At 47.5% G+C, this 24,373-nt stretch overlaps 1 protein-coding gene and 1 pseudogene across 9 annotated transcripts in view; one reads left to right on the top strand and one right to left on the bottom strand.

The window, feature by feature from the left end:
- Positions 1-597: 597 nt before the first annotated feature.
- Traf3 (TNF receptor associated factor 3) overlaps positions 598-24,373 on the bottom strand; it is a 93,918-nt gene continuing 70,142 nt past the window's right edge. For 8 of the 9 annotated variants that reach the window (XM_090344876.1, XM_090344880.1, XM_090344882.1 and 5 more), the window contains 6 exons: positions 23,068-23,148; positions 21,282-21,356; positions 19,533-19,625; positions 11,276-11,416; positions 6,568-6,742; positions 598-5,916 (listed from right to left, as the gene is read on the bottom strand). In XM_090344876.1, the coding sequence (XP_090201002.1) occupies positions 5,345-5,916; positions 6,568-6,742; positions 11,276-11,416; positions 19,533-19,625; positions 21,282-21,356; positions 23,068-23,148 (1,137 nt within the window). In that variant the 3' untranslated portion in view covers positions 598-5,344. The remainder of the gene's footprint in view (positions 5,917-6,567; positions 6,743-11,275; positions 11,417-19,532; positions 19,626-21,281; positions 21,357-23,067; positions 23,149-24,373) is intronic. The other variant, XM_090344884.1, reaches the window with a different exon arrangement.
- LOC150054941 (dnaJ homolog subfamily B member 14 pseudogene) lies at positions 14,246-15,173 on the top strand (annotated as a pseudogene).

The following is a 24,373-nucleotide window of genomic DNA, read 5'->3' as shown; positions in this document are numbered from 1 at the left end:
TGGACCCCACAGCCTGGACCCAAGGAGATGCAGGACTCCCCAGGCCAGCCCTGGGGAAATGGAGGACAACCCTGTGAGTGGAGGGGGCTTAGCCCCTGCAGCTTCCTGCGCTGCCGCTGTGGGATGTAGGGAGCCAGGCGACCTCTGTCGGCCACACCAGAAGCCTGCACACCTATCTGCCAGGGAGGTCAGGCCAGCTGGCCCCTCAGACAGCACCCAGTGCACCGAGCCAGCAGACCCTGCTCAAGGTCCCCTGGCACTGAACAGGATAGCTGGAGGAACCAAGAGCAAAGGCCTCTCTCCCATGGCCTCAAAGTGACAGGAAGGCAAGTAATCAGGAACCCTAGCAGGACACCAGTGGCTCACGCCTGTAATCCTACTCAGGTGGCTGAGATCTGAGGATCACGGTTCAAAACCAGCCTGGGCTTATAAGTCCATGAAACTCTTCCCTCTAATGAACTCCCCAAAAGCCAGAAGCGGAGGTGTGTGTAGTTTAAGTGGGAGAATGCTAGCCTTAAGCACAATGGCGAAGGGACAGTGCACAGGCCCTGAGTTCAAGCCCAAGGACTGGCAAAAAAAAAGACAAAGAAACCAAGATTCTTAACCAGATTTATTTTCTTCTAATAAGACAGTTTAGCATTTCAAAGTTTCGCATTCTACAGTCTTACAAACTTTAGTTATTAGCATGGGGAACACAAAAACATTGCAAGACCTCAAAACAAATAAATACCAAATAAAACCACACACAGTATACAGTAAACAAAAGTATGGAACATAATAATGCTTCAGGAATCAGATATGTTGCCAACTCCTAGTAACAACAATTATTGCTGAGCAATAACCCACATCATCCTTGTTTTCTTAGAAGAGCAGAGGAACGCAGGATTCGAATCACTGGTCACAATCACCTGAATCACTTGGATTGCCAAGATGGGTCCTCACGGCCAGCTGTCACTACAGACAGCAATTTGTAAAACAGGCAGATTAAAAATACACAGTCAAATGAGAGATTGGCCTTCTTTGGTCTTCATTTTTTGGGTAATAGAACTGAATGCAAGAGGTGTACCGTCAGAGAAAAGAACGCAACTCTACAAACGTACCAAAGTGGACGCGGACTCCACACTTTCTTTGTCACAGAGGCTCTAGGTGTTTCTTATGGAAATCCTTGGAAATAAGGCCAGCTTTGGGGTTTCCAATTAAGTTATTTAGTTTGCTCTTGAAGGTTCTCTTACTTGTCTAAGGGGGCCTAGGTATCAAACCAACCACCGCAAGTTACAGGAGTGGTGCAGAGACTTTGAACCCTTAACAATGGACTCTGAACCCTTTCGAAATAAGCTCACAAGACAGACTCCAGATGCGGTGCAGAAGGGGTGTGGGGTGCCAGCTGTGCCAGGCCACTGGCTTCCGAGCCACACAACTGACCTCCGAGGGGTTAGGCTCTGCCCACCGGCTTGGCAGAGGCACGGGAGGCATGCCTCGGCGAGCGGACGGGCTGCCGGGCCGGGCTCTGATGCCACAGTGGCCTCACCAAGTGGCACCAGGGAAGGTGGGCAGTGACAACCAGGCCCCCTGCGGACACGGACCTCCTCTGACCCACACCCTCACGGATACCTTACTTTGGGAAGAAAACAAAGCTACAGTTTGCAAACGGAAGACAGAACCATAGTCTTGGGCCAAGAAATGGACTTGGGTATCAGATCCTCACCCAGACGCAGAGGCTCGCGACTCCTGCAGTTTGATTCCACTCTGGCGCAGCCTCCGGAGTGAACATCGGAACTCAAAGTTAAAGAAAAATAATGGTGCCTTGAGCTCTGCCCGAGCCCCTTCCATGCTCTAGGAGGGTCTGCGTGAGGGCACCGGTGACTGCCGCTGCCACCCTGCCAGCGCCAGACACATGTGGGCCAGGCATGGCACGTAAGGCCAGGCCTGTGCCACAGTGGGAGCGTGGGGGAAGGGGTGAGTTGGGGAGAGGCGGTCCCTACTGTTGTTCAGGCCTGTCCTGGCACCCTCTCCTCCTCAGGTGCTAGCCTCCCGCTTTCACGTGCCCTCCGCAGGTGACTGCCAGTGTCAGGGAAAGGGAGTGTTGTTAAGGACAAGCCCGGAACGGCAGGCAGACAGAGCACTGTGCCCGAGGCCCCCCTCCGCAGGACAGGACGGCACCAGGCTGCCAAAGGGAAGCCGGCGTGGTAGGAATCTCAGTGGGCAGGGGGTGGTCAGGCCCCCAGCAACCGGTAGGTCCAGCTCCCTGGTGTCACAGGCCAAGGAAGAAACTAGGATGGGCAGAAAAAGGAGAGGCCAGAAGAGGCCACTGAGCCAGTCGTCCCTTTGTAGCTGGCTGGTGTCACAGGGTCACTGCGGTCCAGGCAGAGGCTGCTCTGGAGGGGATAGGGATGGAGACCAAGATGCGAGCTCTCACCTCAGTTCTCTGCCGGTCTGCAAGGGGCACGCGGCCGTGTGCCAGGCCGAGTCCCAGGCTCCTAAGAGCTGGTGGGCCCGATGGGGTGGCTGCCTTCTGCCCAAAGACTCGCTGCAGTTCACTGGCCCCCGCCCTGCACCTCCTACACCGCAAAGCCCCACGCTGGGCCTGTCTGGTCTCCACGGGGCCCAGCCATTGTCTTCCAGAACCTCTGTCACTCTCCCTGAGCACCTAGCCTTGTGGAAAGGCCTTCGCCTTCACCTCAGCCTCTCCCGCACCAGGCGCGGGCCTCTGGCCAGCAGAAACAGGAAGCTGTACTGACTTTCCTAAGAGCAAAAGACCGTTAAGTTTCTTCAGAAGCTGGGCAGTTCTGTCACTGTAAATTAAAGCCAACACCCAGACACAGACACACAGAGGGCTGGCTGCTACGAGGATGGGCCGCAGGCACCACAGCCCCAAAATGGCGCAGGCTGCAAGCACCAACGGGGCACCGAGGAATGTTGGGGTGCGCAGCAGAAGCACGCCCAGGCAGGACGGGACCCAGGAAGGCGTTCTGGCAGCCTTCACAGGAGGAGCAGCGCACGGGGCACCAAGGCATGAGCTCCCTGCACTGTTACCAGGACAGCAGTTACTGCAGCTCTCCTGTGTGTGAGGGGGGACACTCCACATCCCCCAGGAGACGCCTCGTGAAGCCCCGGGGAAGGGAGGCACCAGCTGCACCCGGAGGAGAAACACTGGTTTCTAGACCATGGGACTGCGGGGCCTGGTGGGTAAGTTACTCCACGGAGGAAGCAGGGCGCTGTGCTACTGAGTCCTAGCTGTAGAGCGGACTGGCGTGAACTTCCGGGGTACCTGTGGGGACGGCCCGGAGCCAGAGCTGCCTGTGAGGGGGCAGTGGACTCTGCAGCTTTTGCACAAGTCCTGTGTTTATGAGCCCGGGGCAGAACCAGAGCCACTGACCTAGCCCACAGACACCTCAGGAGAGCGGACAGACAAGCAGCAGCGGCAGAGCGGTGGTTTCAACATGGAAGGGCATGGAGGGGCTGGGAACCAAGGAGGTGGCTCATGGAAGCGCAGGGGCGAATGTGCGAGGAGGGCACTTCCAGCAGGCACTGGGGCAAAGGCACACCCAGGACAGATGGCAGCACCAGAGACAAGATGGGCCACCGGGCACCAACCCAGCAGTCCCCGCGCAACCAGGGAGAGCCCGAGGCAGGCAGTCAGAAGCGCGCAGCCCAGGTGGCCAATCGTGGGCGCGCCTTGTGGGCAAGTGCACAGATGTGGTGGTTCGCACACACTGGTTTTGCCTAAGAAGCACCCGTCACGTGTAGCACCCGTCAGTGAAAGAGCACCATGGTGTGTGGTGCATAGCAAAAGGGGCACAGGGGCAGGGCTCCAGGCTTCAGTCACGGGCAGACCATCGAGAGAAGGTGAGCAGGGAGGTGACAATGCTGTCTGCACAGGCGCAGGGGGCACTGTCAGCCTGGCACTGCTCCTGCCAGGGTGGTGAGGGCCGTGCAGGGGCCAGCCGGGGCCAGAGTGCTCCAGTGCTCTGCTCCGGGCTGGGTGTGGACCTGGAGAGGCGTGGCTTCTGTTCACACCAGCCTCCTTGGGGTGAGGCCAAAAGCTAGGAATCTGTGATAATTAAGCAGTGAGGACTGGCAAAGCCATTGAGGGAGCTTGGCTTCCCCTGGAAGGTCTGGAGCTGCTGAGGGCCTTGCAGAGACAAAGATTGAGCCATGGGGAGAGAGTCTGGTGAAGCTACCACTTCCTAGAACCACAATGAACACAAACCCGGGTCACACACGAAGCAGCAAGTCACAACTAAGGCACATGTACCGTCTGGACGCCACCATCTCTAAGCTAAGATGTTGCTTTCAGAGGTCGCCAACCAAATGCAGCAGCAGGACGGAATGAAGCAACACCAGCAGGGGCCTCCTGCAGCACCCGGACCCGGCCTCCCCAGTGCTGGCGGCAACAGAGCTTGTCTACACGTGGGGCAGAAGTGTAAAAACCTACAGGATTTTGTTGAGAACTCCAAAGTTCAACTAACGCCCTATTTTAGGGTGAAAACAATTATAAGTCTGAAAATGATGCACAGCATCCATGAGCAATGTCCCTTTCGTAATGGTTTTGAAGTAGTGTTATTAACTACGACAGATATTGAAGGTTTACATTTCTAACGAGAAATAACAACAGGTTGAATATTCTCTTTCCTATCACAAGTGATAACCAGTGTTTGATAGTTTACGTTTTCTTCCAAGAAATATCAGTCCTTCAACGTTTTAAAATAAAATGTTTGCAGTAACAATTATTCATAGAACTTTAAATTAAAAAATGACTTCTGAATTTAGAGACTTAAAAAAACAAAGACCCTGGTGTACTTTAAGGTCTTCTGACAAGCAAATTATTAAAATGGAGACCAGATGAGGCCTGAAAAATAGACAATATACTATATTTGAAACAAGATTGCACTCTGAATTTTAGAATGAATATATCAGAACTGTGTTATTATTTCTTAATTTCTCCTTTTACTTAACATGCTGATATGTCCAGCCATCCCCATGTGTGTTTTCTGTTTGATGTTCAAGTTTAAGGAAGAAAAATCACATTTCTTTTGTGTAGCATATATGTTTTCCACCTTAATTAACTAGATCTTTAGAAATGAAAATGAATCTTCTCTGACAGCAGTATTTATCTTGCTGAAGGATAAATAATTCTTCAGAGTGGAGTGTGGCTAAGTCTATTAGAAAACGTACCGGGGTCTGTTTTCACGTGTGGCGCCTCCCGCTGGCCGCACATCTGCCTCCTGCCGCTTCCTCCTTCTACAGGGTCCTTTCTGAGCGAGCGTGAGGACCTCCGTGAAGACAGACCGGTGCAACCCCCCAGGGAGTTACCTTCTGTGAAAGCCAGCTCCCCAGCTGCTTGTCAGGGGTCGGGCAGATCTGAAGTATCCACTATGACTTTAATAAAAATTGTATCATCTTTAATATACGTCCCATTTTCTAGAACAGTCTGGGCCACGAAGACGGGGCAGCCCGAGGCAATGTTCATCTCTCCAGTGGGCTTCTTGAAGCTGCTGCTGTTGGGGTCGGGCTTGAAGGCATCGCCCAGGTGACGCCGAGAGGAGCCCTGATCCATCAACATGAGGGTCACTTTCTGCTTAAATGGCCACGGCAGCAGAGCATCGTACTCTCCACGCATGATGACAAAAAACAGCGAGAGGTGCGTCCCTTTCCCCATCCCGTCCCCATTCAGGTAGACCCGGGCGCACATCTTGTAGCCAAAGTAACCAGTGTAGAAGGGCTGGCTGTAGAGAGACAGGGTCTTCCCCATGACAGCCTCCTGCTTCCGGCGCTTGTAATCCCGGATCTTCCAGATGAGCACGCCGTTGTAGCTGGCGGTCTCTAGGACCTGGAACCGAAGGTCCATGTCGGCCAGGCGGATGTCGTGCACACTCAGCATCTGGTCGTGCCTGCTCAGCTGGGACTCCAGCAAGCCTGCCGCAGGCGAGGACAGATTTGGTGATGAGACTGGGCACAGCACGCACGGGGCTAGGAAAGCAATCCGCTCCAGACAGCCCCTCAACAGCCAGACTGGAGCCACGGCGGTGGCAAGTGCGGCAGAGTGGATGTGGCCCCCACCCCCAGGCCGTGCTGTGGACAGTGGGACACTGCTCTCCTCCTGCCCCTGGTAGCAGCAGTCCACAAATGGTTGGACCGCACTGGCCGAGTTAGTACCCCACAGCTGGACCGCCCAGGGCCCACGTTTTCCTGCTCCCCGGCCCGGATGCCCTCAGGCTCGTCAGGCTGTAAGCGTAAGAGGTGGCCTTCTGGATTCAACCCTTCATCTCTGGCCATGGCCCCAACACTCCAGCCCCTCAACCGTTAACCCTTCCCATGGCCCAATCACAGCACCCATTCAGGCCCAAAGCCACAGGACATGCCCACTCCCTGGGCAGGAATGCTCCTCCTGCACTGCTCCTCACTAGCTGCCTGGTCCACGGCTTCCCCAGTGGCCACAACCTCCTGTGGAAGTGTTTCGCCCTCTGCCAGGCTGGGCCACACGCACAGGGAGGGGCAGATCTAAGGACAAGCCCCGTCTCGTGGAGGATGGGGGGGGGAACAGCGCCATGCCACAGCCCCACTGACCTGTGTTCCGCGCTGCCTGCCCTGCGCTTTTGTCCACGCTCTCCAGCTCCGTCACGCGGCTCTGGAGGGACTCCACACTGCTCTTCATGCTGTCCGCCTCCTCCCAGTTCTGCCGGAAGGGTCGGATCTCCTTGTCCAGCTCTTTCAGCTTCTCCGCCTGGCTGTCTATTACTCGCTTCCAGACCAGAGGTGTGAAAAAGGCAAAAGTCAGTCCAATTTCTCAGAAAACTCGGTGCTGTCACCCACTAAACACAGGCCAGTAAGGAGAAGAGCCGTGGACCCTGCACACTAGATGAGGCCCGCTGGCCTCTGGGAGCCTGGTGGGGCAGGGAGCACACAGGGAGACAGACCAAGGCTGGACAGAAGACGAAGTGACACATGAGGGTGTCCCTTCTGCACCACCAGCAAGCAGGCACTGAGAAAAGCAGTGACAGATGGCCAGACAAAAGGGGACACCCCACACTCCATATGGCTGGGTGTACCTGGGCAGGAGGCGCTCTTGCTGGCCTTGCTCCCGCCGCGGTGCTGGCCGCCTCCCTACCCCTGCATATTCCTGTCCTCAACGCCCTGGATGTCATCCACCCCTCGTGTCCTCAGAGGCCAGCAGCGTTCTGTGAGCCTGCCAGGCTGCTGCAGGGGTTCACCTGGAACCCACATGGACCGTGGGGCCCTGCTTCCCAGAAGAGGGGACGAAGGACAGGTCCACAGGGCAGGCAGTGGTCTTGCACTGCTCACGACAGGGTCTCAGACTTGGGAGGCGGCCATCAGGCCGTATGTTGCGGTGTTCTGTGTACACATGTGACCTGCCTGGCTCCGAGGTGCTGCCCTCACTCTGTGGATGCAGAGAAAACCCCACAAACACGCCAGGTCTAAGAGAGAGAGCTCTAGCCTGGAGAAGGCCCAGGGAGAGTCCTCAGGCCCTGAGTCAGCCCCAGGTCTGGAAACAAGAAAAAAGACATGGAAAATCAAGGCTAGTGCAGTACCACTTTGAGCCACAGCACCACTTCCGCTTTTATGGTGGTTAACTAGAGATAAAGAATCTTACAGATCTTCCTGCCCAGGTTGGTTTTGAATCATGACCTTCGTAGATCTCAGCCTCCTGAGTAACTAGGATTATAGGCGAGAGCCACTCACAGTGCAGGGCTTTGCTGGTTATTTTACAGATGAGGGGCTGGGAGTATGACCTAGTGGTACAGTGCTTTCCTAACATGCATGAAGCTCTCTGTTTAATTCCTCACGCCACATAAAAAAAGCTGAAATTGGGTGCTGTGGCTCAAGTGGTAGAGCATTAGACTTCAGAAAGCCCAACGACAGTGCACAAACCCTAAGTTTAAGCCCCAAGGCCAAAACAAAAATTAAAATTAAATCTGACTTTTTTCTCCTCTGTGTGTCTCTCTTCATGGTATGCAGACCTCTGGCTATCCTACCGCTTTCTCAATAGTCCAAGAACACGCAACATTTTCACCGTCTTTACTTCTCTGACTCCATTACCCCTGCCACTCGCTCTCACTTCCCTTCACTCATTTAGTTAACCTGAAAGTCTTTTAAAATCCCATGCTGTAGGGCCGGGAGTTTGGACTAGTGGTAGAGTGCTTGCCTAGCATGCAGGTTCAACTCCTCAGTACCACATACATATTTTTAAAAAAAGGCTGGAAGTAATGCTGAGGCTCAAGTGGTAGAGCTCTAGCCTTGAGAAAATTCAAGGACAGTGCTCAGGCCCTGAGCCTGAGCTCAAGCCCAGGACTGGCGAAAAAAAAAAAAATTCCATGCTGTAAAGTGATGAAACTCTACTAAAAGCTATTGTAAACAAGAACTGGTGATGGGAGAGCAGAGAATGAACAAGAAATCTCAGGTTTTGGACAATGGCTTTTCTACGTTGTTTTTCTTTTTGTTGTAAATGGTGGTGTTATAAATCAATCGATTTCATGTTTATTCTTTGTTGTGGACTTGATTTTTGGGGGGGGGGTAGGTAGGTAATGGGGCTTGAACTCAGCCTGGGCGCTGTCCCTGAGATCTTCAGCCCAAGGCTACTGCCCTAACTTAGAGCCAACCCCACTTCCTATTTTCTAGAGGTTAAATGGAGATAAGAGTCTCAGATCCTTTTATGCCTGGGCTGGCTTTTTTTTATATATAATTTTTTATTGTAATTAATAAAAGGGTTACCTGGGCTGGCTTTGAACCTTGATACTCAGACCTCAGCCACCTGAGTAGTTAGAATTACAGGCGTGAGCTGTGGCGCCCTGCTTGGACTTTATTTTTTTTGCTAGTACAGGTGAGTTTAAACTCAGGGCCTCATTCCTGCTTAGCTTGCACTCTAGCCCAGCTGGTTTTTGCCTTTTGCTGGCTATTTAGAGATGGAGTCCTGTGGACTTTTCTTTCCAAGCTGGCCTCAAAGTAAGATCTGGATCTCAGTCTTCTCTAGAACTAGGATTATAGATGTGAGCTACCAGTCTGTGGATATTTTCGGAGGGGATTTTCCAACAGTTACTTTCTTATTCCGTGGTCCCTCAGTCCCCTAATGTGGTACAGGAAGGAGCTGTGTTGTTACAGCTGCTCCTCAAGTAGCAGGGAGGAAGACAGGCCACAGGCTGCACAGGCCCCTGTGTGGTCTCCCTCATTGGCATCCGCACCACTGAGCCCCCAGCAAGATGCCAGGGGCTTGCCAGGAAGCTTGTCGGTGATAGAGAAAATATTAGTTTTGAAGCTTGATTCTAATAACGTGTACTTTTTGTAATACAATCTATGTTTCATGGTTTTTCCTTTGCCTCTCTGGGCAACAACAAATTTAATATAAAGGTATTAATTTTATAAATCCCCACACAATTTTGGAGACTATGACTAATCTGCAGTATGAAAACAGGAGGAAAGTTATTCTCAATCCATACCTGTATCATTAGAAATACTTAAGAGCTGGGGGCTGGTAACTCACATCTGTAATCCTAGCTACAGAGGGTTTGAGATCTGAGGATCATGGTTCAAAGCTACGCTGGACAAGAAAATTCATGAAACTCTCTTATCTCCAATTAAGCCAGAAAAATTGAAAGTGGTGCTGTGGCTCAAAGAGGTAAAATGCTAACCTTGAGCAAAAGATCTCAGGGTAGGACCCAGACTCAGAGTTGAACCCCTTCTCTCTCTCTTTCTCCTTAGAAATATGCCCTCTTCCTCACAATGTAGGGAAATGCATTTTTTCCCCATTTTAATGAATTAATTTATTTTTTTAGTCCTGGGCTTGAGCTCAGGGCCTGAGTACTGTCCTTGGACTTTCTCAAGGCTAGAGCTCTACCACTTGCACCTCAGCACCACTTCCGGCTTTTTTCTACATACGTGGTACAAAGGAATTGAACCCAGTCTTCTTGCATGCTAGGTAACTACCGGCCCACAGAAATGCATTTTAATGGAGGCACTGAAGTTCCTTAGTGACATGAATGGCTCTTCCACACATGGGTGTTGCCCCTAGAATTCCTGCAGCACCATACACATGACAGGCTCCTGTGCAAGAGGTCTCAGGGCAATGATAACACCAAGATCTTCATCAAGCCCATTTTAATGAATTTATTTTTTTAGTCCTGGGCTTGAGCTCAGGGCCTGAGCGCTGTCCTTGGGCTTTCTCAAGGCTAGAGCTCTACCACTTGAGCCTCAGCACCACTTCTGGCTTTTTTTCTATGTATGTGGTACCGAGGAATTGAACCCGGGTCTTTGTGCATGGTAGGCAAGCACTGTACCACTAGGCCAAACTCCTGGCTCCAGGCCATCGTTGTGTAAGTCACTCTGGTTCAAATGGCAAAGGTTTATTTATTTGTGATTCTGGAGGTGCCTCAGGGAAATTAAGCTGGGTAAGCATGTGTAAAACTTAGAATGAAGGAGGTGGCTTCATTTCACATTGGGAAGTTAAACTTTGCATACAAAGATTCATGAACAGCCTGTAATCCTAGCTACTCAGGAGGCTGAGATCTGAGGATCAAGGTTCAAAGCCAGCCCAGGTACTAAAGTCTCCGAGACTCTTATCTCCAATTAACCTCTAGGAAAATCACAAGTGGTACTGTGGTTCAAGGGGTAGGGCGGTAGCCTTGAGCTGAAGAGCTCAGAGACACTGCCCAGGTCCAGAGTTCAAGCCCCTCAACAACAAAACAAAACAACAAAACAAAAGATTTATGAACGATGCATCTTAAGTAATAATCAACATCACTTCCGGCTTTTTCTATGTATGTGGTACCAAAGAATCTAACCTGGGTCTTTATACATGCTAAGTAAGCACTCTACCACTAGGCCAAACTCCTGGCCCCCAAAAGGTACTCTTTTTTTTCTTTTCTTTCTTTCTTTCTTCTTCTTTTTTTTTTTTTTTGTCGGTTGTGGGGCTTGGACTCTGGACCTGGGTGTTGTCCTTGAGCTCTTCAGCACTCGGCTACCACCCTACCCCTTGAGCCACAAGCTGTAGGAATAGAACATGGGTCTTGGCACATGCTAGGCATGTACTCTACTACTTAGCTACACCCCAGCTGAAACACATTCTTTCTGGCCCAGCCCAACCCCACGCTGCCTCCGGGAGCCCTAGCCCCAAATTGCTCACATAAGCAAAAGAGTGAAGGGAACACTGGGCCTTGGCCTCTGGGTCTGTCCACAGCACAGCCACTCCCCAGCTCTTAAGAGAGCCCAGGGAGCCCTGAGGCAGCTCCACTGCCCTTCGACCCTGCCAGTCCTAGCTGCTTACCTGCAAATGAAGTATTTTGGATTCATTATTTCGCAACATTTCCTTTTGTCTCTCGATTTCAATTTCAAAGCTACATATTTGATTGTGCAAACTTTGTATGCTCTTATTTTTTTCTACACTTTCATTCTGCAGCAAGGAAACCTGAAAAAGAAATTCTCGAATTAATTTGGCAAAAAGTAATTTTGACATTAATTAAACATCATGTCAGTGACCATAATTTCACAGGACAAATCTTTTACTAGTTCACTGAAAGGACTTTCTGTCAGCCATCCTGACAGGACAAATCCTGAAGAGTCAACAGGGAGCCCACAGGCTCACAGCAGCTGACTCAAAAGTCTATGAGAGGAATGTCTAAGTATTCGCTGAAAAAAGATCTCTTACTAGAGCAGCTTTCAAATCTTCATCAAGAAACATCACAGAAAGAATTCCACCCTTTACAGAAACACTGTGTGTGTGTAGTTGGAAAACAGGTTTCACAAAACCATATTTGCACTAATAACTTAGAATGGACCCTGACTACCACTCTACTACTTGAGCCAAGCACTGCTGGTTTTCTGGTGGTTCACTGGAGATAAGAGTGTCAGGGACTTTGTGGGGCTGGGAGTTTGGCCTAGTGGTAGAGTGCTTGCCTAGCATGCACGAAGACCCAGGTTCGATTCCTCGCTACCACATACATAGAATAAAAGCTGGAAGTGGTGCTGAGGCTCAAGTGGTAGAGCTCTAGCCTTGAGAAAGTCCAAGGACAGTGCTCAGGCCCTGAGCTCAAGCCCAGGACTGGAAAAAAAAAAGAAGAGTGTCAGGGACTTTGTGCCTGGACTGGCTTTGAAGCACAGTCCCCAGACCTCAGCCTCCTGCGTAGCTAGGATCACAGGTGTGAGCCTCCAGCATGGGCTTCCAGGACTCTTATCTCCAAAAAACAGAAGTGGAGCTGTAGCTTAAGTAGTAGAACACTGGTCTTGAGGAAAAAAATGCTCATGGATAGCACCCAGACCCTGAGGTCAATTCCCAGCAGAAAAATCAGCTTTCCTTCCTAAAATGTAAGATCTCCAGGTGATGAAGTCGTGAATTTTAGAGGAAGGTACCACACGGCGGGTTTGCCTTAGATCTCACTTCCATCTGGGAACAAAATTCCTAAACATTCTTCAACACTGTGTAAACTAATTTCTAAAAAAGTCTAAATACTTCAAGCCAGGCGCTGGTGGCTCACATCTATAATCCTAGTTACTGAGGAGGCTGAGATCTGAGGATCCTGGTTCAAAACCGTCCCTGGTAGAAGACTATCTCCAACTAACAACCAGAAAATTGGAAGTAGAGTTGTGCTTCAAAGTTGTAGAGCACTAGTCTTGAGCTGAAAAGCTCAAGGACAGTGCTCAGGCCTCGAGTTTAAACCCTATGACTGACAAAAAAAGAAAAAGAAAGAAACAAAAACCCTAGGGCTGGGAATGTGGTTTAGTGGTAGAGTGCTTGCCTTGCATGCAAGAAGCCCTAGGCTGGATTCCTCAATTCCACATAAAAAGAGAAAACCAACAGTGGCGCTATGGCTCCAGTAAGTAGAGTGCTAGCCTTGGGCAAAAGAAGCTCAGAGACAGTGTCTAGGTCCTGAGTTCAAGCCCCAGGACTCAGAGAAAATAAAACATAAACTTTTCTGCAACAAATGAAGTATGAGCAGAAGCAGCTCCCAGCAATGAGAACACGCCATGTTTACTAAACTCTTTATGTCTTCACTCAAGGATTTCCTAATTGAACTTTGAATTTACATTTGTTCTTTTTCTCTCTTTCTTTCTTTCTTTCTTTTTGTGGGGCTTGAACTCTGCCGGGGTGCTGTCCCTGAGCTTTTCAGCTCAAGGCTAACCACTCTACCCTTGAGCCAAGCCCCATTTCCTGCTTTCTAGAGGTTAATTGGAGATAAGAGTCCCAGGTCCTTTTGCGCCTGGGCTGGCTTTGAATCTTGATCCTCAGATCTCAGGCTCCTGAGTAGCTAGGATGACAGATTTGAGCCACCACACCCAGCATGTCTTTAACAATCACACCAGGCCTGAGTGCTACAGACTGTGGCTTCTTCCAATTCCTAAGCAGTTGTTGATTGTATGAAGTCTAGCTGGTAGGTAGCATGGTAGGTTTGGCACAGTGCAATGTCTACATAGCCATAAGAATGGTTCCCTTCATGGCCGGGAGTTTGGCCTAGTGGTTAAAGTGCTTGCCTAGCATGCATGAAGACCCGGGTTCGATTCCTTGGTACCACATACATAGAAAAAAGCCGGAAGTGGTGCTGAGGCTCAAGTGGTAGAGCACTAGCCTTGAGAAAGTCCAAGGACAGTGCTCAGGCCCTGAGCTCAAGCCCAGGACTGGCAAAAAAAAAAAAAAAAAAAAAAAGAATGGTTCCCTTCTCCTCCTTACCATCTTCCATCCTGTACCTTGGCCCCTTTCAGTGAAGGCACTCTATCTTGATTTACCTGTGATTTTACCTAAAATACAACATGGGTATTTCTAATAAAACCTTCATTTTTACAGTTTTTCTCAACCAAGGCAAATGTTCTATTTTCTATTACGACCAACAAATAACATGAGATTCCAACAGAATAATCCTCTAATGAGAAATAGATTGCCAATCTAAGGCCCTGTGAGTGTGACCAGCCTTTGCCACTGGCTATATATAAGGTACAGGGCAGGCCCAGGCCCTGTGAGATCAAAGGAGGCTCAGTTCCTGACACTGAGGCCAGGTCTCAGCCAGAGACTGACTGGACAGTTGGCCAGCCAGAGAGAGTCCTGAGCAGTGGTCAAACCCCACACTCAGCTCCACGCACATCACACCCGCAGGACCTGGTCAACAGGGGCAGGAAGAGCACACAGCGGAGCCTGTGGGAGTGTGTGTGTGCAGGCAGGCTGGCTACCCGGCTATCAAGTCCTGTGGTTTACAATGATGCAAACTGCTCACTCTGGGGAAACTTTGGCCACAGGCAAATGGAGGGAATGCATGTTCCCCCAGGACACAGCCTGAAGGCTGACCGTGACAGCACTGGTATTTCCCAATTGTCGCACTGCATAACTGCACACCTCAGAGCCACTAAATTACCACGTAGCCAGCACAGTGGTAACAACAGATGCTCTTAACATGAAAGGAAGAGCCTTTTAAATGAGAAACAGCATCTATGGGAGGAAAGACACCTTGAGATTCGTCTGTAATTTAAAAATAGCAGAAACACAGTTCCGTCCCGGGGTTTTAAAAAGACTGGAAATGCCTATGCTGTTTTAAGTAATCCAGAAAAACGAAAACAGTGTGCCTCACAGGCAGTGAGGAACAGGCCTGTAGCCACCAAAACAATGGCAGATTGAATTTCCACAGAGGTTGTGAAGCTAATGTCACTCTGGAAGACTTATTCAATATATTTTTTGGTGGTGGATTTCCTTCAGGTAGTGTGCATTCCTTTTCAAATGGCTGTGCCGGCTATAGCCATCAACATTGACATAGTGGACATGAAAGAGAAGAAGAAAGAGCAGATGGAGGTTTTTCTGTGTTTATCCAGCTGATGCCCATTATTATACTGATCCTGGTGACATTACTAAGCCAACTGATGGTCTCTAACCCTCCTTATTCATTGTATCCCAGACCTGGATCAGGGAAAACAATTAAAATACAGACTGAAAACCTGGGTGTTGTTTATCATGTCAACAGGACTTTAAAAATGAATATAAAGGAATGTTACTACAAAAAGTAGAAAAGAGTGTAGAAGAAGATTATGTGACTAATATTTGAAAAAATTGCTGGAAAGAAAGACAACAAAAAACAGACATGCAGTATGCTGCAAAAGTATATTGTGATGAGTGACTCCGAAGGAAGGCAGATGCTCTGAGCCGTAAGGAACTGGAGCAGCTCACCAGTCTCTACAAAGGAGGATGAACTGGAATTCGTGTTTATACCTTCTAGTAGACTATTTATGGTTTCTGTAAATTTAGTTTCATCATGAGAGCTGAAGAAAAAGATTTGATATTAAAAACTAAACCGAGGGGCCGGGAGTTTGGCCTAGGGGTAGAGTGCTTGCCTAGCATACACGAAGACCTGGGTTTGATTCCTTGGTACCACATACTTAGAAAAAAAGCCAGAAATGGTGCTGAGGCTCAAGTGGTAGAGCTCTAACCTTGAGATTGAGAAAGTCCAAGGACAGTGCTCAGGCCCTGAGCTCAAGCCCACAACTGGCAAAAAAAACCCCAAAAGACTAAACCGAGTAGTTGGTTCCTGAAATCTTCGACTGTTTATGACCTGCTGGCTTATTTAACTCATAAAAACTAAAGACTAAAATTATTAATACTTCAGTATGCATCTGCAATTACTTTTCATCTTAACAGCTTCTATGATTCCTAACTAAAAATGTCTTGAGAGGATTATCACACCTGTAGCAATTTCCAGTTTTAGTGATTTCCCCGTATTTCCGCCATCATGTAAATATTTATGATATGGTTGTTTTGTGTACAATACAGTTATTGCATTTTTATTTAAATTATTTTAGTGTTTAGCTTCATGAGACACCTATTTGAATTGACAAAATATATGCTGTATGTATAACACAGTTACATTTTCCCCGTTAGGTGTTGAATATAGGAAGTTTAAACTTTTTCAAACCAGAAAAAAAAAACCCAAAGTGTTTTAAGTAAAATCTTATAGCATTATCTCCTTAGAAAAAAATATTTTAAATATTACCATTATATTCCAGAATATGTATTGAGATAAATGAACTGAGTATGAGTTTGCTCTTTAGTTTCATGAATTGCTAAGCCATACATACAAACATGCTATACCAAAAGATTTTCAAGAAAATATGAAGATACATATTCAACTAAAGGAGTTGTCAACAGAGAATTATAATTATGCCATTTGCAATTCCAATAACTAAAACTTAGCCCTAAATATGCCTTTGAAGGCTGCTAGAGTTTATGAGGAAAAGGACTAACTTTTGCCCTATGGAAATTTACATTCCTTAGTGACCATTTATGCAGGATTCAAAAGCAAATGCATCTTTTTATGAATAAGTGATGAGAAAAATTACTATGAGCATACAGCTTTGTGCCTTTTATTGCCGATTCCTAAATAAATACGTGTATTACAATCACTTACTGATCAGAGCATGATTGGTTTGATCACATGTAACAGTGAGCAGTAACAGTGACATAAGCAAGGCATCTGTTAAAAATTCTGAGCTAAAATCGATTCTCCAGCGAGCATTTCACTTAACCTTGTAGGAAAAAGCTCCTTATAATTAAATCCATAAGGAGTGGGGGCTGGGGGAGAGGGAAATGGGGACCAAGACATGTGAAAGGGTATCAATATATGAGAATTAATGCACCATCTACCTGGCAAATATCATGTAACCCTTCTATTAATTACAATAATAAATATATGAAAAAAATAATTAAATCCATAGAATCAGTTAGGGAAAAAAGAGCAAGAAGTCAAGAGTTTTGGTGCCTATATACTGGATATTTAACTATTTGATTTCTGCTTAACAGCTGTAGTATTTTAATGATTTTGCACCATACAGTTAATGAAACATTAAATTTTTGGTATTTTTTTGCAAGTGAGAATATGCTAGGTAGAGTGTCTTTGTTCTTTTGTTTATAAAGAATTTTTCTAGGTCTACTTGATTCATAGAATCTGTTAACTAAAACCATTATAATTATATTCTCTTTAAAATTTTACTGTCTAGGGGCCAGGAACTTGGCCTAGTGGTTAAAGTGCTTGTCTAGCATGCACGAAGACCCGGGTTCGATTCCTTGGTACCACATATATAGAAAAAGCTGGAAGTGGTGCTGAGGCTCAAGTGGTAGAGCTCTAGCCTTGAGAAAGTCCAAGGACAGTGCTCAGGCCCTGAGCTCAAGCCCAGGACTGGCAAAAAAAAAAAAAAAAATTTTACTGTCTACCCCCTTTTCCATGAAGGTCAATAGAAATGATTGTTAACAGCTGAAACTAAACTTCTTGCCCTAGCAAACCTGGATAGCTTTTCTTGAGCCTATAGAATAAGTTTTGTTTACTTAAAAATAAGATTATCGCTATGAGTTTTGAAAGTTGATATGTATCAGAAAGTTTATAGAAATTTGAATGAAAAAAAACTATTTACCTTTCCAGTTTTAATGGGAATCTTGCACTGTTGTGCATACTAACAAATTATTATTCTTATTGACTGATTTTGTTTCTCCTTAAATCCCAGCTTTAAGGAGATAGATGAATTTGAGTGAAAATAAACACACATCATAATGGCAAAAAAAAAATAGCAAAAACAACACATTCTTCAAAAAGAGGAAGCAGATTAATAGGCCATCAATGAATTCAGAGCAGACACTACGTGCTTGTGTGAAAACCACCACCACCTCCTACCTCGAGCTTCATCTCACTGCGAGCAAAGCACTCTTGCAGCACGTGTACACATGAGTGGCAGCGGCCTCTTAGAGCATCAGGTTTACCTTAACACCTTCACTAGCAAACTATGCCATACCAACTTTCTTTCTTTTCTTTTTTTTTTTTTCTGTCAGTCATAGGGCTCAAACTCTGGGCCTGGGCACTGTCCCTGTGCTTCTTTTGCCCAAGGCTACCTGAGCCACTGGCACCCAGCCTGCCATGCCAACTTTCATGAACAATGTTCAGGAAAAAATTTTTTTCTGCCAGTCCTAGGCTTGAGCTCAGGGCCTGAGCACTGTCCTTGGATTTTCTCAAGGCTAGAGCTCTACCACTTGAGCCACAGCACCACTTCTGGCTTTTTTGTATGTATGTGGAACTGAGGAATCAAACCCTGGTCCTTGTGCATGCTAGACAAGCACTCTACCACTAGGCCAAACTCCCAGCCCAATACCATTACTTTAAAAGTTTAGACTCAAGGCCAGGACATGGCTCAAGTGAAGAGTACCTGCCTGCCTGCCTGCCTGGAAAGCATGAGGGCATGAATTTGAATTCCAGTCCTGCCAAAACAATTTTTAAACAAAGGCTTAAGCCAGGTGCTGGTGGCTCACGCCTGTAATCCTAGCTATTCAGGAGGCTGAGATCTGAGGATTGTGGGTCAAAGCCAGCCTGGAACAAAAGCCCCAAAGCCCATGAGACTCTTATCTCCAATTAACCACCTGAAAACTAGAAGTGGCTCTGTGGCTCAAAGTAGTAGAGGCTAGCCTTGAATGAAAAAGTTCAGGGATGGTGTCTAGACCTCCAGTTCAAGCCACACAACGGAAAAAAAAAAAAAGAAGAAAAAAAAAGTTCAGACCTTTTTCTTCTTCTTTTTTTTTTTTCCGTTGTGTGTCAGTCCTGGGGCTTAAACTCAGGGCCTGGGTACTATCCCTGAACTTCTTTTTGCTCAAGGCTACCACTCTATCACTTGAGCAATAGCACCATTTCTGGTCTTTTTAGTGGTGGCTGCTAGACAAGCACTCTACCACTAAGCGATCCGCATCCCCAGATCCAAGTTTAGACTTTTTTTTTTGTGGGTCATGAGGCTTGAACTCAGCCAGGGCACTGTCCTTGAGCTCTTCAGCTCAAAACTACCACCCTACCCTTGAGCTAAGCCCACTTTTCTAGAAGTTAGTAGGAGATAAGAGTCTCAGGTCCTTTTGTGCCTGGGCTGGCTTTGAACCTTGATCCTCAGATCTCAGCTTCCTGAGTAGCTGGGATGACAGGCGTGAGTCACCGTGCTTGCCCAGCACTCTACTCTGGAGCCAAAGCAGCAAAGATGATAAGGCACCTGGGAAGGTGGGGAGCAGGGCTGCCTGCCTCACTACTACAGGGAGGACTTGGCAGCCTGACTATCTATGCCTTAGATTAATGCCAAGATAAACCCAAAAGGACAATGCAACATCTTCAGTTATAAGTCCAAGATCACACAAAAAGGCTTTGCTGATAATCTGCTGGTGCTTTCTTTTATCTCCTAACTCTTGGTAAGTATAGAGACTCCCCCTGCCCTTTTTTTTTTTTTTTTTTGAGGACCTGGGGCTGGAACTCAGCCTGGGCACTGTCCTTGAACTCTACAGCTCAAGGCTGCCACCCTACCCTTGAGCCAAGCTCCACTTCCTTTTTTTTCCCTAAAGGTTAATTGGAGATAAGAGTCTCAGGTCCTTTTGTGCCAGGCTGGCTTTGAACTGTGATCCTCAGATTTCAGCCTTCTGAGTAGCTAGGATTACAGGTGTGAGCCACTGTGTCGGCTACAGACTCCTTCTTTAAGTAGTGCAGGTAGTTATGAGAGCCTGTACCTTCTTTAAGTAGTGCAGGTAGTTAGAAAGCCTGTACCTTCTTTTCCAAGGAGCTGCTCCACTCCTTCAGCAGGTTGACGTGCTGCACGGCAGAGCTGGCCTCGTGTGCCTTGATCTGCTGGTTCGTCCCCTGAGAGAGCAAAGGCAAGCCCTAGTAAGCAAGTACCCCCACTCCCACTGCAGCATGGGAGGGAGGTGTCGTCACGTGCAGTCACACCAGGCCTCTAGACTATGGCCATGTTGACCATGTCAGGAGAAAGCATTGTGCTGCTGCAGAGCAGCCTCTGGCTTGAGCTCCCCCTTCACTTGTCACTTCTTAGCAACATTTCCCCTTTGCAATGTCAAGAAATCCCATTCTGAGCCGGGAGGGTAAGCCAGCGGTACAGTGCTTGCCTAGCATGCACAAAGCCCTGGGTTCCATTCTTCAGTACCACACACAGAAAAAGCCGGAAGCGGCGTGTGGCTCAGGGGGGTAGAGCTCCAGCCTTGAGCTGAAGAACTCAGGGACAATATTCAGGCCCAGAGGTTGAGCCCAACAGAAAAGAAAAAGAGAGAAAGAAATCACATTCTAAATTCATTCTTTTTCCTCTGTAAATTATTTTTCCACTAAATATAATTAGAATCTATCTAGGAACCTGCAGTGGCAGCGGGGTGCTGGGCCAGCAGTCCAGTGACTGCACAGTGAGGAGGATTCTGAGCAATGACTACCTCGAACACACTGCATCATAAAGCTGCCAATCCTGCCCTGTCTGAGTACAGTAGGAAAGTTACATACAAAACATAAACAATCTACAGAGTACATAAGATGCAGACCATTAAAGAGTCAAGAATAATCACATTAAATAGTACTTCGTATGTTTCATACAAGAATGTAATTTGTTTTGATACTGGAAAATTAAGAAGCCAGAGGAAGCATTTCTATGATCTCCAAAACATATACTCTGTACATAGAATATCCATATATGTATGTTGATATAAGTAGCACTCCCTATCAGCATACATATACACATACACAGAGAATGAATGGCGCTACGTACGACACAACAGGCTCCACCCACCTCAACTGGGACTACAGCAAGGTGCCACTCTGCTCTTACTAGTAGCACTGTGCTTCTCGCTTCTCCTAATGCTGACTATCTGTACTGGCTTCATAATAATGTACGCGTGATACTTAAAATTAAACATGTCATATTTTCTTGAAGACATATTTTGTCTTTTGGTAGTTTAAAGATTAAGGTTTACAATTAAATGAAAAATCAGTCTTAATTCACTAGCCATTTCAGAGAAGTTAAAGAGATAGTCAAAATGCAGAAGCAGATTTCTTCTGTTCCATGTGCAGCTATCCCAGCTTGCAGGGTAGGTATGATTTCTATGCACCGTGCTGTTGGGATCAGAGTCAATGCAGGCAAGTAAACAGAACACATCCATGGACATGTGTGTGATGCTTACAGCCCAGTGCTGAGACACACGACATTACAACTATGTCCAGTTGGTAATTCACTTGTAGTCAATAACAGCTAACGTTTCTGTAGAAACCGTACCAAGAGCATCACTGCCCAATGCATATCCCATCTCCTCCTAGCTGGTTTTGCTGTAGTTCTCCGCATGTCCTGGCTTCCTCCTCCTCAGCACAGGGTATCAAAACACCCCCAGCCTGGACAGCAAGCACCCTTCTGTTTCACAATAAGACTAGAGAGTCCAGCAAGTGCACGTTAACATGTTAACACAAGAACTTCCTCTCACAGCAGTATGTCAGGGACGGGAAGGGCAGATGTTGGATACTGACCTGAAAAACGCAGCCATAGCGCTTAAAACTACAGGTGCTGGGGGCATTGACACACTCTGACAAGTGTGCACTCAACTGCAACGGGAAAGAGACGTGAGTTGTGGCACAAACGTTTGCAGGAAAATGTTCAAACATATTAGGGCACAGAGAGCATCTGGGCTATACTGTTAAGGGTGTTTATCAAAACCAGGTGTGTACACATCATCTGCCTGTTACACTTGGAGGCAGTCAATACCGTTTCAGCACGTGTACACACATACACACCAATATACAGAGATACATTTACTAAAGTATTTCTTAAACTTGCGGTTTCTTTAGAACAAATTGTTCAAAATGTGACATGCAATCTGAAGTGCCAGAATTTTAAAAAAAAGAAACATAAATTGAAATGCACATTAAAGACTATAAACAAAAGTTACATGAAACACAAAAAGTAGAAAGCATTAGGGATGCAACTGGGTCACACACCTAAATACAGTAGACAAAAATACCCAATTTTCAAAGCCAGCCCCCACACTACACCAATTCTCCAAGTTCTCAAGATAATGGAGTTTATTCCTTCACATGAAAAGGGTTTTCCCCTCCAGCACAGGTAGATATTCAAACGACTTTTAAAGACCTCTACAGACATTCTAACACAAACCTGGTGTCTCCTCTATTTGATTAGGAGGGACTGGAAACATGTACCTTATCCTATCGGGAAAACCCCTCATTCAGCTCCCAATATTGATGAGGCAGCAAGTAAAACTACTTGTGATAACCCAGGGAGGGAATGAAATTTTTTAAAAAAGCCCTGTATTTTAAAGACATGGAATTGTGCACTAGGCTAGTTCAACTGCAAATGTGGAATGTGCTTTCAGTGTGCAGTCTCATTCACAGAGTCTTAAATATGGGGGCATCACCTGAGTAAAGCTGGAACCTGGAGGGGGGGGGTTGGCCTACCACAGGTGAGGCAGGCATTCCTCTAAGCTAGTGTCTCTGGTCTCATTTCAGTAAGGGAGAGACTCCTGTGGAGCCTCTGGGAATGGTCTGTGAACGTATGGGGTTGTGCTAGCTGAGGACCAGCCATCTGCTGAACTTGCCATTTCCCCGAACCCAGTCAGGAAGTCCTGAGCTGTACCTGGAGGAAATCTCGGTGGGCATGGGACCTCATGGAGCAGGCTCCTGGCAAAGTCCATTTAGAACTTTAAAATATACTACTTCAAGCCCATTAACATCATCATCATAAACCAATAATGGGGGCTGGGAGTCTGGCCTAGTGGTAGAGTGCTTGCCTAACATGCATGAAGTCCCAGGTTCGATTCCTCGGTACCACATACATAGAAAAAAGCCAGAAGTGGTGCTGTGGCTCAAGTGGTAGAGCTCTAGCCTTGAGAAAGTCCAAGGACAGTGCTCAGGCACTGAGCTCAAGCCCAGCACTGGAAAAAAAAAAAATCACAAACCAACAATGAACACCTGTCATGTTCAAATCAAGGACAGGTTGAGTTTGACAAGGCAGCTCCATAAACGATTTGTCTACCTCCTCTAACCTGGTTTTGTCGGCATTCTCTAATACCTATAGAATGCATAGGTCCCTCAGAATAGAGGTAAGATGATCTACAGCCAAACAGCTTTTCTCACTCTGAGAGACGCAGTTTAAGGTCTCATTTTGAAATAAAAACTTAGAAGCAAAAATAGAGGCAACTTTGATCCTATTTCCGAGAGATGTGGGTGAAGAGGAATTCAGGAGAGTGGTTCTCAGATCCTGGAAGCTCTTTCAACAGTACAGACCTGGCTGTGCCCTTACCTCGCTCCTCAGCAGAGTCTGGACGCTGCACTTGTGAGGGCAGGACACCACCACACAAGGACACTCCGTGTCTTCGTGTTTCTACAGAGACAAAGGAAGTGTGTCAACGCCAAACACCCGTCATCCCTGCAAACATCCCCGGTAGACCGGTACAGAAAGCTAGGAGAGCTGTCACCAGCTTTGTAAGTGACAGCACTCACATGGCTCACATGAGTCAGGAGGGGATGTGGATTCAGGTCTGACCAAGTAAGCAATGTGTGGCAGACTGCTGGACTGGGCATCCCACAATAACCTGTTCAAGACTGTCCGCAGCACCCCGCTGCTTCTAACCAATGCTCGTGGTGCTTTCACTCTGTGGGCTTTCTTTCTCTGATCTCAGTCTGCACAGGATGCTTCACAAATATGTGAAAACAGCATCTCTATTTGGGCATTATTGTGTGCTAGGACTGGGGCTTGAACTGGGTGCTCTCCTTTAGCAATTTGGTCAAGGCTGGTGCTCTACCACTGGGCCCCAGGTCCACTTGTGGCTTTTTGGTGGTCAACTGGAGATAAGAGTCTCATTTATTTGCCCAGGCTGGCTCCAAACCTCAATCCTCAGATCAGATGCAAACACTACCAGCACTTTCAACCAGGTATTTAACTCATCTTCCTGACACCTTATCTAGCACATGGGTGATATGGATATACTTTGGTAGCCATAAGTGGTACAGATGCCATCCTTGCAGAGCCAGAGAATGGCAACTATTAAACTCAATACTGGGGTACCTACTAGGCCTAGGCATGTGCTGGGCATCTGTCCACAAGCAAAGCAAGGAAAGAAAAATTCAAGGCAGAGCAATGGCTCTGGAAAGCAATAGCATCACGTAGCCACAAGGAAATACCAGAGAGGGACACCCAATAAACAACCACTGAGCAAAGAGGAACCCTGGCTTTGTTCTCTGCAGTGGCCTGGGGGTGCTTCCATGTCTTGCCAGGTTTTCTGGCTCTCCTTCAGCCTCCACAGACACTGTTACTGAGGTGACGAATGGAGGCCAATGACAGTGCTCAACAGCAGGAAAACATGGGCTCAGAGCCTGGCATTCCACCCTGAGGAGGAGCTGGGCCAGGCTCTGGGCTCAGCCTGGTTTGCTGCTTATGAAAGCCCTCAAATCTCTTGACATACGCAGTGTGTCTCCAACACAGAGGCAGCACCTATAAGATGGAAGTTGTTCTGCTTTTCCAGTGGGGCCTAGAGGTCCACAAAGCCCACAGAGAGCAAGTCCACTGCCATGGCAAGCTGACCAGTAGGCCTGGACAGGGCAGTTCC

This window comes from Megascapheus bottae, chromosome 14 (genome assembly GCF_031878675.1).
Source record: "Megascapheus bottae isolate mThoBot1 chromosome 14, mThoBot2.hap1, whole genome shotgun sequence".
Taxonomy (NCBI): domain Eukaryota; kingdom Metazoa; phylum Chordata; class Mammalia; order Rodentia; family Geomyidae; genus Megascapheus; species Megascapheus bottae.
The sequence above is the reverse complement of the archived record's forward strand: the minus strand, read 5'-3'. Positions and strand labels throughout refer to the sequence as shown.